We start from the raw sequence: 14739 nt of genomic DNA on the forward strand, positions 1-14739 counted from the left end.
GCTCCATCAGGTACTCAGAGCCCCATCCAGTCTGCCCTCAAGTGTCTCCATGGACAGAGCATCACCACCTCTATGGGCAGTGTCATAAGTGCCAGGAGAAACTTGTAGTTTATACAAATTGTGAGTGTGACTGCAGGTAAACAAAACTATCGGGTGCTTGAAGGAGATAATCTAGGGGAAGCTTTATTTTGTACTCCAGATGCAAGTATTTCTGCTTTAGCCTTCATATTTCAGGTTATTACATTTCCCACATTTTAAGAGCATATTCACGTTTCTGAAATACATGAGTGCCCAGGAACCATGTGGTTCCATGGTATTCATACCATGGAGTGCACCAAACTCTGCAAGAAGAGTCCGAGCAGCCAAGCATCCTGCTTAATATTTCTGGCGGTTACTGTTCATGCCCAGAAGGTGTCAGTAAGTATCTGTAACAAACCTGACTGGGCGCTGGCTGGAGGTCCTGATCTCTTGGCTGCTGCAAACGGTCTGACTTATGGGAAACTCTCGACTAATTTTTCCCTGACAGTGTATTCTGCATCAACACTGACTGCAGATCATGCAGCATGTGTGCCTTGAGGCCGATGAGTCAGGCATCAGCATTTACCCCATCTCAGATCAATGTGGAAACTGCAGCTCTGTACAGAATTTGAAATCTGTTCAGTGCAGTGTGATGGTAATGTTTTTTTCCCCAGTATTTTGGCTGAATGCCATTTGAACTGCTGTAGGCCTGTTTTCTCCCTAGCAGGGTGAGTTTGTTGGTAATTTAACATAACTGAATTATTTTCAGTTGTAACTGGAATCATATTTGACTTCCAGAGAGAAAAAGGATGTAAAAAAGCAGTGTTCTGACAAGGTAACATTTCACAAGAAGTCAAGGAAGAAAAGAGTTTCCTTGTTCAGAATTTTAAGGAGATTTTCTCAGACTGAATGAGAAAATCTGTTTTAATAATAAAGGAAAGAACTGGTTTGGCTGTCCAACAGTGGCAGAATTGAGCTAAATGAACAGCATCAGGATTCATAACTAATATAAATCTGTGGAGCGTTGCAGAGGATCCACTTTCTTTTTCCCAGGTTCTGTGGGAAAAAAAGTATGAATTAATGAGCTAAGGTAGAGGCTTATTGTGGGCAGTGTAGTGGGGGAGGATGGAGAGTGTTCATACCAGCTATTTAATAAAACAGAATTTTTGCACATATTTCATCCAAACATTATTTTCCTCAGCATCCCAGCTCTCCACGCGTGGATGACAAAGAATCCAGTTGAGTGGGAGGGTTGGGCAGAGGCAGGATCAGGGCTGGTAAGGAACTCTGCATGGAAAGAGCTGGGAATCAGTGGAACGTATCTTTGCAGTGGCCAGCGGGCAGGAGCAGGAAGAGCTGGTTTGTGGCATCAGCTGTGGTTAACAAAAGGGAAAAGCAGTGGTCTGTGGAAACAGTCTTGGGGGATTTGGAGGATACCTTAAAGCAATGAGGGTTCGTATTTTTTTCATGAGGTTCTGCTTTCTCCTTATGCTCCTTATGGGATAATGTATTGAATATCTTCCTTAAGAATGGTCACTTATTTTTGTGTCAGTTTCACAGCTTGTCCTTCGCTAAAGGGAAACCCAAAACATGGCCTTTCTTTGGGCAAAACTACTGTGAGTGATAAATGACTAGGAAAGCTCTGTGCTGCACGTCTGGGCTCATTGTTGAGTTTGTAGGTAAGGCTTTGGCCTGCTGAAAAACAGAAAGGCTTATTCAGAGATTGCAGCGAGTGGAGAAAGACTCAGTGAAAAGCGATGTTATGTCCTTGATGCCCTGTCTGAGCAGCATAAGACACTTGTTTGAAATATATATACATATATATGTTTATTTGTACTCCCTTATGTGCTACTCCGTCATTTGCCTATGCTATGCTTTGAGTCCAAGCTGGTGAGAAGAGTCCTGTTAACTCTGCTGTGGCACAAGTGATGCCCAGGTTTGATATCAGAATCAATTTAGGACTGGTCCTGTGAGTAAACAGAATTTATGCTGTATACTACAGCATCTACTATTGCTGAGCATTGGGTGAGGGGAACTGCCCTGTTACAAAGCATTCAACTCCACGGTTACTTAGGTCTAATGATGTTTGAATAAAGATTTTGGATCAGGAAGACTTTCAGGTAGGAGCTCTTCTTGTCTTTGCTGCCTATGACCTTCATGTCATATGTAATGAAAATTGATGTAAAAAAACAAGGAAGGAAAGTAGTCCTCATTAAATATTCTCAGTACTTTGAGCATGTTTTTATCAAAGAACAACCTAAGACTAGATTGATTTTCAGCCTGTATCACAAGTTATACAAGTGTATTCAGTGTTTGCTCTTTCGCTTTGTTTCCTTCAGTATCTAGAAGGTGTCAAAGAATGTTGTACAAATATATAGGGAAATGTTGTAATGTTATCACAAGAAATTACCTGGAAATAGAAAACAAATAGTAGAAGAAAATATTCAATCAAATTATGCAGAACATTCATGGAAAAGCTGGATTTGAGGTTAGAATCTCATCTGGAGTAAAATTAGCATAATAAAGCTATGGTGAGTTGCAGTACCAAATAGGAAGGTCATAGAATTATAGAACGGTTTGAGTTGGAGGGGACCTTAAAGATGATCTAGTTCCAACCCCTCTGCCATGGGCAGGGGCACCTTCCATCAGATCAGGTTGCTCAAAACCTCATCTGGCCTGACCTTAAACACTTCCAGATGATCGTTAGAGCTCCTTTATCTTGCGTATACAGGATCTGGATGTTTTTTAGTGAGAAATGTGCCAATGTTTACTGACCAGTTTGTTCCATGGTATAAAATTACTCTCTAATCTATTTACAATCTTTCTTTTACAGGAGGAAGAGGGAAGGATGGAGCACCAATTATTACCTTCCCAGAGTTTGCAGGATTCAGTGAAATACCCGATGAGGATTTTCTGAATGTGGTCACGTACCTAACCAGCATTCCCAGGTAAGACTAAGCATAAGTGCCTGTTTATTTCCAAGAGAGCTTTGCTTCTTCAATGGCTCACTACTCTTAGTGGTGCTAGCAGTATGTGCCAGCAATTCTGCATCCATTCAGCCAGTATGATACAAAAGTATTGTGTGCAAGAAGCCCCAGGAACCACTTACATCATTTGCGTGGGAAATAAATCTACACACAAAACAGGTTTTCTGTTCAGGGCTTTAACTAGATGAGAGGATACAAAGATCTGAAAGGTAGCCTTAAAAGTAGCAGATCAAAAGGGGGGCTATTTGTAATAACACTTGGGGACATAAAATTTAACAAGTGAAGGGCTGCATCTGGAAAGAGCTAAGCTTACAGAGGCCCTGTTACTGTTTGTTCTGTGTGTATCTGTGTGAGGAGAGTGGAGAGTCTTTGTTCACGCAACAGGCGCTATAGAAAGGCATATAATGTTAATCTATCTCATGTCTCTGTCCTTCAAAGAAGAAATTTCTTGACAGTGCCCAAGGAATACACCAAGCTCTGACTGGGCAGGCTAGCTTCACTTGAACAATTATTAATACCAAATGTTGGTGAAAATGCATTTGATGAGAATTGTGCTCCCTCTGCCCCAACAAATGGAAGTGCAAAGGTTTTTGTTTTTTTCCTTGTATAAACATACAGTTTATTTCATGACAACCTACAAGCCAGGGCTTGGAATTGCATAGGATATATAGGCAGATGAGCAAGGTTAACAGCACAGACACTGTGCTCTAAGCTTACCAAATGTCATACAGGCAGGGCTGTAGAAGCTGGGAAATATTGTTAGGAATGAGAATCTGTGACCTTGTGGTTGGCTGGATTAGGGACATGTCAAACAAGCTGAGGGCTGTGTGTGGGTTGTGTTCTCAGGAGCAGACACATTGAAAGCTTTATCATATTGAAAGAATGAAAAATAGCAGAGATACTGCTCTCATGGAACAACTACCAGCGAGTCACTGAAGCAAGGTGGGAATGAGAGGTGGGTGCCTTGTTGACAGGGTTCTGGCAGCACCTTGTGCTTTCTGGTGCTTTGTTTACTGGGAGTCTGCTCTACTAGGATGTTTTCTTTGCTGTTTGCCTGCAGCTGTGCAAGTGATGTAAAACAAACTCACTTCTACTGCTCTGAGGAAACAGGCTAAGGCATGACTGCTGAATTACTTTTTGTTTATCCAAAAAGAGAGCTTAATATTTTTGCAGTCCCCTGATCCTGTCTCTGGACCATGGCTGTTTGTGCTAGTTAGAAGCACAGCAGGGATTTATTATTTCCTGTGGTCTCATATATAAAGGTGCTTAGAGGATGATGAGGGGAAAACGTGCCTCCTTCAAGTTTAGGTAAAGTTTTCCAGCTCCACCTACATGTGTTTCTCCTATGGAGTTGCCAAAGCAAGCTGAGAGAAACCACACACTGTGAGTTTAACGGCTTCATTGTTTCACTGAACTCTGTAGGTCCTTTGTTCTATCAGGAGAAACTCTTTTATTTCTTTACTAGCTTTATAATTGGATCACCATCTTCAGGGATTAATAGAGCAGCTAGTTTGCTGCTTCTTTGTATTTGAGATGCTAGGGTGATTCCCAGTAGCATCGTATTTTGGAGAAGTAACACATTACATTGTCAGCCTGATGGACAGAAATACTTCATGCTTCCTCAGCCACATCACCTGGTGAACACCAGAGCAATGAGCAGTGGATGAATTCTTAAGACTTAAAAGGTCATGAGAACTACAAGACACCATTTTTAGATGACAAGATATGCACAGGTAGTATCTTACACTACAGACAAGCTCACCAGAATTTGTGTTGAGTAAGTGACTATCAGTTTGATTTGAATTACCTGTTCAAAGTCAGTGACAGGCTGGAATGTGAACCTACCTTTTCTGCAGAACAGCACATTGATTTGACTCTTAGATTCAATCAGAGATCACACAATCAGGATACCAGCTATCCAAGGAGTTTTCTAATTTTTGTTGTAGTGCATTTAGAAAGATTGACTGTACGTTTCTTGATTTTCTATTTGAAACTTGTTACCTTTTATGTAGAATTGAGGGATGAAGTTATTAGTTTAGAAGAGGAAGAACCTGAGTAGCAAGCTTTGGTTGGGTGACTTATGGCATAGTTATAAGAAGTAAAATCTTCACGTGCATAAATAGTGAACCTGTTTGGGTGCAGCAGAGCTTTGTTAATCTGCAGTTGGTTGATGCATGCACAGAGAGTGAGTCCTTCCTTCAACTTAGCAAGCTGCAAAGGGACTACATTTGTTACTTTATTCAGTGCTACTGTATGATGTGTACTGTGACAGCTTTCTGGTACATGTTATCTTGCTGCTAGTACTTTACATTTTGTTTTATTCTTCGGGAGGATGTTTAAGTATAAAGTAACAGGATAAAGGTTAGAGAATAGTGTCAAATTTTAGAAGAGTTACAGAGAGTATGGTCATAAATCAGGTAGGATGAAGTGTAATTTGAAGAGCAGTTCCCCTAGTTTAGGGTAGAAAATAGTTCCAGTTCATAGCTCAATGAGCCAGAGAAATTAGTGTAGTTTTTCAGACAACTGTAGAGAGAACATCTGTCTTTTGTAGTGTCTGTATCTCTGTATCCTGCAGAATAAGATTTATTGTTCAGATAAGGTCTATAGTCACAAATGACATCATTCAGTGAGTTAGTAACTTCCTAAGTCCCTCTGGAATGGCTGGTTTTTAATCCCATATGGCAAAACATTAAAAAGATAAAGGTGGATAACAAGTGTTGCTATTTGGACGCACAGGCATTATCTTGTCTTTGAAGCTGCTGAGTAAATTTGCTTTTTCAACTGTGGCATAATGCAGTATTTTGGGGTGGGCTGTAAGCAAAAATAGCATTTCTAGGCTTTAAAATACGAGCTACTTTCAAGGATGGCAGATCAGCCCAGTGAGACTTTTGCAATCTTATTAATTTTCCCTCTACTTCAAGACCTGGTCATGACAGTGCCCCACAAAAGGGGCCTATGCACACTCATGCATAAACATTGGAGAGTACGGCATACGCAAATACATGTCTCTATATGTGGATGCTTACAGCAGATATCTGTAGAAGGCCCTTTTTTGCTCACTTTACTCTACAGCCAGAACTCCATTCTCTTCTAACTGAAGCAGGCTACTTTGATAAACAGGTGCCCTCCTCTCATTCCCAAAGAGGTCAGGAAATTCGGCACCTTTGGGCCTGCTGAAATCAGTGCACAAGGGCTAACCTGAATTCAAAGCTGGGGATGGAGCAGCTTACTTGATTACAAACATTTCATTCAGGGAAAGGGACCTTACTTGTTAGCCATGTATTACAGTACTGACACTGAGAAATCGTTGACAGTGTCTGTGTTTTTAGGCAAACTGCCTTTCTCTGGATACGTGAATGGGGTCTCAGCTGTACATCAGCTTGCACTGATGCTGCCATTTTGGCAAGGTTCCGTCCCACAGCCACTCGCTTGTGTGCATCCCTTAGTGCTAAGTGTGATATTCAGACCTTGGCATGGCCTTTCTTTTTGTGTGCTGACTGAAACAAGATCACTTGCTGACACTCTCTGTTTCCCTGGCTAAACTTAGGTCTTAAATCAGCCCTGTCTAGTCCAAAAAAAAAAAAAGCAGAAGGCTGAGGCCTAGCTGTGTACCAGCTTTACAAGCCCATTTTTTTGTGTTCAGAGGTACATCTCTCGTCAGGACCTTCTTCATGTTGCATCAGCCACCTGTAGCCATTGGGATTTATAACATACAGTCTGCCAGAATGATCCTGTGTGATGCAGACAACCCCTCACATTTCTTCTGTGATCTATTCTCCTTTGGATCACGTAATCTTTATAGTATGCACATAAGTTATAGCTCTGCTTTCCTTTGATATTTCCTTGTATTTAAATCCAAGAATAAATCCAGTATATCAGTACATACTTCACCTTCTATTTCCTCAGCCTGTCTCTTTAACTGACCTGCAGTGCTGTGTGATTCTCAGTGGCAACTGGTGAGCAGTGCTTCTATTCCCATATGCTCGTTATTCCCAGCCCTCCCCTACGACTTCTCTTTCCAAGCCTCATTTCATGAGAAAATTCCTTTCCTGCTTCTCTTGTATTTTCTTGTCTGTATCTATATTTCATAAGCTCTTATTGCCGTTATCTATGAAATTAATTTTTGTTATTGTAACTGATGCCTGGATGCTTTTGTGCTGTTACGAATCCCTGCGGCAGAAGAACATTCAAAAAAATGAACTGCTAAATCATGGGAAGGTACTTGAGAAAAGACAAACGTCTCTCTTCTAAGTGATTTATTCTCTACATGTTTGAGGGACTGTTAAAAATGAAACTTAAGAGTTAGTTCTGAGACACAGAGGCAAGTTTTTCTTGGCACAAATACTTCTGTTTGTTTAAGTCACAGTTGTTGCCTTTGGCAGATGCTGTCTTGTCAGTTACTTCCTTTGCAGTTTGCTTACCAAGGTGTGATTGTAAGGGTCTGATTCTAAATTCTTCTAGTCCTACAACCCTCTGTGTGCAAACATTCCTTTTAGAAAGCCCTTAGCCAGTCTCTCAAACCAGGCAGATGGGCAAAACAGGGCAATTTCTGTGTGCAGGCAGCTTGTGTGAATTGGTGCTTGTGGACAGAGTTACTTGTGGCTTAGCTACGTCATGAATTTTATAAACAGCTTTTTCTCGTATTTATTAATATGCTATTAGCTGGATAATATTTTTTTTTAGACCAACATCAGCATTTTGTTATCTTCAGCTAAATATGCCTATTTTGTTGGTCATTTGGTTGTAAATCACTGACTTTAATGGAATTACCTCAGATTTGAGCCTGGCTCATACATCCAATTATTGTCTGAGAGATATTCAGCAGTTGCAAATTGATTCTGTGTGTCCGAGCAGTAAAGACATAATTAGATGCTGATTACAGTCATACATTCTCTTTCACTTTAAAGTAGAGGTCATATTTTGGTATCCATTGATTCATTTGAAGTTGTCCTCTCACATTTCTCTTTTTCTCACTCTGACACGATCCTCAAAGATTGGCATGGCTATAAAAAATATGAAAAGGCTAGCAAAGGGTAAAGTTTATCCCATCCCTCTTTGTATCCACCTGAGGCTTTTGATTTTCAACTTCTTAAAGAATTTGGTAGTTTTTTGAGTTATAACCGAAATTCCTGAAACACTATCTATGAGACAGCAACAGCAGTGGTGAAGGCAGAGGAAAAACACTGCAGCTTCTCAAGTCTTGGGAGGTGGGAAGCCTGTCCAGAGGTGCTGCCTGGTGGGCTGGGGACTGAGGGTGATTTGCCTGGGCCTTCCATACCCTCCAGATGTCCAAAGTAATTTTTGGCCTCAATCAGTGTTTGTTAAAAAATAGTGCAATTTTTTAAGTAGCATTGGAAACTCCCAGGCTGTGACTAGTTTCTCACACCCTTTCTGTAACAATCTGCAATACACAAAATTTATTTGGTGCCACATTCTGAATTTTTTTTTTTTTGTCTAAGAATCTAAAGCAAGCACATATACATCACACTGTGCTTTTCTTTCTTTTTTCTTTTTTTAACTTTAGAACACCAATTTGTCTACTGAAGAATATTTGTATATATAAAAAGGAACAAACTGGTGAATTATCATCTCTGCTGTAGAAGCACTTCTGCAGCTACATTTTCTGTTCTCTGTGTAAAGAGCTGCATATTGCACTGCTTAAGAGGAAAAGGCATCTATTGTCTTTGAATTTTATAGTTCCCAGAGGAATTCTGTAAAAAAAAAATCAGTGTGAACTTCAGCAAATGTTTGTAGTGCCGCTAAGAACAACTGGGAGCATTTACATGGCATCCCAGACTTGCACAGAATTTTTTCCTCTTGGCTGCTGATTTTGATCCTGCAGATCTGCAGCAGAAGTTCTGTTGATATTGTTGATGCTCTTTGGTGGATTATTGACTTGAGTTTGCACAAAATAGCCCAATAAAATGGTGCTCCTGGTATGTAGCTTCTATGTATGATGGAAAAGGGATAAAGGAAATGCTTTGCATGACTGATCTTGACCTTAATCCACAGTTAGATATTTAATTGTAGTGTGTCTTCTGATTATTGCAACGCTTACGCTCTTTGCCTGCCTCTCTCTTGTATAGAGATGATTGTTATAAGGAAGTTCCTGGACATTTTTCTTAGTGTTTTTTTAGGTTCCCAGGATTTCTCTCCTACTCTGAGGACTGCTGGAAAACAGAGAATAGCACCCTTGAGTCCAGCACACCAGAGTGGGATTTCTGAGAGAGGGGGAAGGGGATATTTTTGAGATTTACACACATGGGATGGAGCATGAAATCAGTGCCTCACAGAGCCTCCTTGAAGAGTCCTGAGAAGGAGCAGTAGCTTATTTTAGCCAACGCATTAAAGTGATACTTGCAACCCTAGAACCAGTCTGTAGGTGGGTGAGATATAAAACTTTAAATCCTGCTTTGTCCACCAAAACACCTGGGTCATTGTGTGCCAAGACAAAGTGGTGACTGTGGGGATATACTGACACCATGGAGCTGAGTGCCTCTGTCAGATGTCAGCATACTTGGAGAATGAAGGCTGTAGTGGGATGTCTAATTTGGAGAGAAAGCAAGATCTGAGATTTTTGCCTTCAGTGTAGCACAGTGTAATTTGTGATCCTGAACTATTCTTATCATTTAGACTTGGCAGCAAAGTGGGTAGCAGCTGAGAGATTTAGCGAATAAAATATTCATGTTTTGTGTAAGCTGCTAGCCTGACATTGGAAAGAGAAAATTTGCTGGCTTCTGTGTTCATGTGGATTTCTGCTGAATACTCTCTCCACTGTACACTGCATTTTTATAATGGACTTGGAGGATGATCCAACAGACGCTGAATCTTACTGCAGTACATTGCATTGGAATGGGAGTATCTTCATGTAACCTAGCATATTTATTTCCTCTGTTATGCAGTCTGGAGGCTGCCAGCATTGGATTCATCATCATCATAGACAGACGACGAGACAAATGGAGCGCAGTCAAGGCATCTCTGACACGGATAGCAGTAAGTGCCTGTCTTTGTTATTTATCTTCTAGAAATTCAAATTATCTGCTGAGCCTTCAGGACAAGATTAAGTCTCGTGCTCATTTTTAGTTCCTTTTTTTTTTTTTTTGGCTGTGGATGCAGATTCTCTCCAGCCCCAAAGCTTCTGAGTTTTAAATAGGAGAGGGAGGAAGCTGCAGTAACAGAAAACATGGCCTTGTTTACTGCTGAATTAGTACAAATTCCATATGTGCTGGATTGACTGCAGTATGAATTCTAGTAATTTGTAGCTGTTTCCAGAAGAGTCTAACAGAGGAGCCCTTCTGTGCATTGTGAGGAGTGACTATGCGGCCTGCTTGTGAAGGAAGTAGATCCCAGTAAATTTGTGTTCAGGTGGTAGTAAGTGATCTGCTAGAAACTATCAATAGCTTATTATATCTCATTTATGAAAGTGAGTTAAGACACTGTTTTTCAGTAGTAATAAAAGCAGCTGTTCTAAAACATCTATTATCTAGAACGGATACTGTATGAGGCGCAGGTGCTTAGACACAGAGGCTAGGGATCAAGAGATGGCCGTTCTTTTTTAGCTGCCCTCTTCTTGTTCTTTTTTTATGCTTGATGAGTTCAGAGGAGGAGTGTGTGGGAGATGTAGACTAGATGTTGAAGGCAGAGCCATGACTGATGAATGTGTTGAATGCCTGTGCGTGGGAGAAACATGTGAGGTTAGAAAGATTAAAAACCCTCTTTGGAGTGAGTAGATCAGTCTGAAGAACTCATTTATGCCACCTGTTTCTTTCACAAAGTCCAATGTGGGCAGCCATTTTTTGTAAGTAGTGAATTTTACCCTCTAAAAGCTGAACCAAAAAATTAAAAAAAAAAAACAAAAAAACGTGACCAAAGGTGTAGTAGTGCAGAGGGGGCTTGGTGTGCTTCAGATATGGCTGCACAAATGAAGAATCTTCAGAGCTCTGTGCTAAATCCCTGCCAGAATCTATATACGACTGGGCAGTAAAATCCGCAGGCCAGTGTTTCTGTTGGCTTTGGAGACTGACGTTGGACGTGTGCTGAATGGGCCAGTTGATGTCATTAGCAGCTGGAGTGGCCAAGGTTCAGTGCGTCCTCCTCACTTTACTCCCTTAGGAAACACTTGGCTGAAAATTCCCTTGGCCTTTCTTCAAGGCAGAGATTTGCTTTCTAATAATTTTATGTTTCTTGCAGGGAGCATTTCCAGGAAACCTACAGCTGGTGTTTGTCCTGCGTCCCTCACGCTTTATCCAAAGGGCAATCGCTGACATTGGCATTAAACTCTATCGAGATGACTTTAAAATGAAGGTACCGGTAAGCATGGATTTTTTTGGTCCATGTGTTTGCCTTATCTCCACATCTGCAGTTCTTAGATGTCAGCAATTTCTCATAATCAAATAATTATAATTTGATTGCAAGTGGCAACTGGGGACTGTGATCTTGAGTCTGTGTGGTATATACAAGGTCAATACAGCCTAAACTGAAACCTGAATGAGATAAACAAGCTTTGAGAGGCATGTAGACACATTTACCTGGATCAGATAAGTTGTTTCTTGTTTCATTACAGTGGTTGAAACATACTGGGAAAGGGCAGAACCTGTTTGTATGTATACTAATAGTTTCTTTAAATTGTGTTTGTGGAATTTTCTACTATCAGTTGCAGGAATGTTAAAGCGTAAATTACCAGTAGATGCTTCACAGGATTATAATGAATGTGTTCCCATATGAAACATCAGTCTAGCTATAAAATGTGACTCAGTTTACATAGTGACATTTTAACTCAGTAGAGCTGCTCCCCTGATGCAGACAAGAGTAGGTCTGCTCACTCCAGTGGCAAACATAGGTTCGCACTTTGGAGCAGTGTAAGCCAAGGGCAAATTCTGCACTATGGGCTGTTGATAATTTAATAGTGCCCTGTTAAGTGCCTGCTGGCATTGCTTGTTTTTAGTCCTTTTATGATCTCTACCCCTTCAAGATTAAGAGTATGATATTTATTACTTTTAATATGCCGCAGGTTGATGAGAATGTGATTTAAAGCAAGCTATAAATCCTGAAAGAGTTTGACATTATTCTATGAGAGCTCTTTTTGGAGTTGTTCGTAGCTGTGTGTTTGCCTGTGGTTTCAAAGTGTTGTGTAAATAGAATTGAATGATGACTGTTAATGATATTTCATCCTGGAACTTACTCATACTGTACTCCACAATGACTTTACTGGAGTGATTTCATATGATTGTTTTGGATTTTAGTTGTGGTTTTAAATCATTTTACAAAAGATCCATGGTTCTGTTCCAACCATTGCTATGTTTATCAGTACCTAGGTTTAAAGTTGCTATGCTTCCTGCTTCTACTGTAGTAAGAGACAGCAGACTAACAGTACAGAAGACAAACCATGAGTTCATTTTGCTAAATTATGTTAAATTGTAACACTGACTGTAGCTCAGTACAGTTGGCTTTTTAGTTATTAAAAAAGCAAATTTCATGTAAAAATTATGCTTGGTTACAAAACAAAATTTTCTAATTTTATAGCACTTTAGGAAATGTATGTTCCTGTACTAAATAAGCCACAGTGTGTTACCTTAGCAACTGTTATACCAGAGATTGTACTTCTAGCAATCTCTTTGATGACGGTCAAATGCTATTTAAAACTGTCACAGTTGGAACAGAGGTTAATGGTAGGCAGGGATTAGGCACTGCATTAAGTGTTAAATATTAACTTACTTTTCCTACATGCAGATCAAGATACGTATTTTGGTTGGAGTCTTTTTGGACATTCAGACTTTTGAGCTAACATGGGTATGTCCACGTATGTCTTAGAGAGCAGTCTTACAAAAACCAGGAGTTATTTTGATGGAAGTTTATGTGAGCATTATCCATGCCATGCTTTTGCTTTTGAGGCATATGGAAAATAGCTGCTTCCTTGGCCTAGCAAGGGGCAACATGATATCAAATCATGGGTAGTTCAGGAATGGCCATATGCTTATAGAAGCCAAAATCTAAAGGAAAAAAAGCTGTGGCAATTTTATGAACAAATTACATAATGAGAAATTACTGTCAGTGGTGGAACTGCACCGTAGTTGTGTATGTTTAAGGCAAACTCAGATCCTAGGAACGGTGATTGAAGGACTCATTATTTCTCTCTGTCCATTGTGTTTGGATCTGTTTCAGATCATCATGCTAAATTCTGTCTCTGATCTTCATGGCTATATTGATAAATGTCAGCTGACCCGGGAGCTGGGAGGAACCCTGGAGTACGGCCACAGTCAGTGGATACATCACCGAACTGTGAGTGCTGGTGTTGTTCTTACACACGACTGTACCTACAGGTGTCCAGATGATGAATGCAAAGCAGCAATTAAGTAGAAATTCTGCAGCTGCACTTCAGCCTACAGATTTTACTAGAGGCTCATGGAAAGAGGAGATCCATTACTCAAACAGAGAAAATTCCCCCAAAGTTTGTAGTAGAAGTACTAATTTATATCTCACTATCGACTTGGACTAGGGCCTACAATGTTGTATTATTATTATTACTCAGCTGAACTTTAGCCTCATCCTAGCTTTTGAATAATTGATGAGATTCATAGGCCTTCAGCTCATGGCTGCAGTTGAACATATGCTTTAGCACTGTTCAGAATGAAAAGTCAAGACTGTCACATTAATGAGCAATTATATCCATGTTTTTAAGAGAAGAAAAATACTCGTAACACTGGATTTTATTTCCCTTTGTTTTCATTTCTGAGCTATGCAAATATACACTCCAGATGAATCATATGTTGAATAACTCAAGAACAATTAATAATTGTAGGAAGGCTGGAAAACTTTCTCTTCTGTTGCCTTTTAAGAAACTTGTTACAGGCTTGATTATTTGTTCCCTTTTGGGGTTGATTAATATATTTCAGTGGCTGCTTCAAAACAGTATAAACATTTCATTATGGCTCACAGAAGAGGTGATATTTAAAAAAAAAAAAAGCAGACCCCAGACTTTGGCATGTAAACTGCTGAAATGTTGTCTATTCCTATCTAAGTGGAAGGGTGCAAAGCTGTGTCCTAGAAGATGAACAAATTTTCCTGAGGCTGTGTGCAGTGTTTCCATCTGTCTTTGTGGGTCTACTTGCAAAACTGATGTGTTTAGAGCTCACATCTAAGGAGGCCCAATGTTTTGCTGTGTTCTGAGAAGCCTTGGGTGTAAGTGTTGTTGCTGACCTGCAGCTAGATCTAACATTCAGAAAAGGCTTTTCTGTGGTAGCTTGGAAGTAGTCAAAATAACTTTCACCAAGCTTAGAGACTTGAAGACAAAACCACAGTCAGAGCTTGGGAATATGAATCAGTTTATTACTCAAACACACAAGAATGAGTGGAGCCATGTGTGCAACTAAATGAAACACTGATGTGCTCATGGTGCTTGTGGAATCAGCCAGGGAATCTCTGCTGGGTAAGAGATTGCCATCAAGGAAGTCTTGGCCTATATGGCAGCTTGAGAAAGCCTGACCTTCAGTCTTCAGGTGCAGTGTCTTCATCACATTGTCTGCTTATCTCAGTGTTCTCAGAACGTGTCCTGCCAAATCTTGCCTACCAGTGTTGTGGATTTTTTTTTTTTCTCTTCTTTTATTTTTGTTTTTTAATCTTCTTCTGAAACATCTTTAAAGTGTTCCTAAATGGTATTGACTCCACAATCTCATCACATTTTTCTTTGTTTCTGCTTTCTTATCTTAAACAGCTAGGAGCCTGTGAGCTTTCTTGC

At 40.1% G+C, this 14739-nt stretch overlaps 1 protein-coding gene across 4 annotated transcripts in view; it reads left to right on the plus strand.

The window, feature by feature from the left end:
* Nucleotides 1–14739, plus strand: part of MCF2L2 (MCF.2 cell line derived transforming sequence-like 2) — a 147580-nt gene that overhangs the window by 42925 nt on the left and 89916 nt on the right. For all 4 annotated transcript variants that reach the window (XM_085232533.1, XM_085232534.1, XM_085232535.1 and 1 more), the window contains exons 3-6: nucleotides 2852–2966; nucleotides 9908–9998; nucleotides 11196–11315; nucleotides 13167–13283. In XM_085232533.1, the coding sequence (XP_085088659.1) occupies nucleotides 2852–2966; nucleotides 9908–9998; nucleotides 11196–11315; nucleotides 13167–13283 (443 nt within the window). The remainder of the gene's footprint in view (nucleotides 1–2851; nucleotides 2967–9907; nucleotides 9999–11195; nucleotides 11316–13166; nucleotides 13284–14739) is intronic.

Source organism: Meleagris gallopavo, chromosome 11 (genome assembly GCF_905368555.1).
Source record: "Meleagris gallopavo chromosome 11, MGAL_WU_HG_1.1, whole genome shotgun sequence".
NCBI classification, from domain to species: Eukaryota; Metazoa; Chordata; class Aves; order Galliformes; family Phasianidae; genus Meleagris; species Meleagris gallopavo.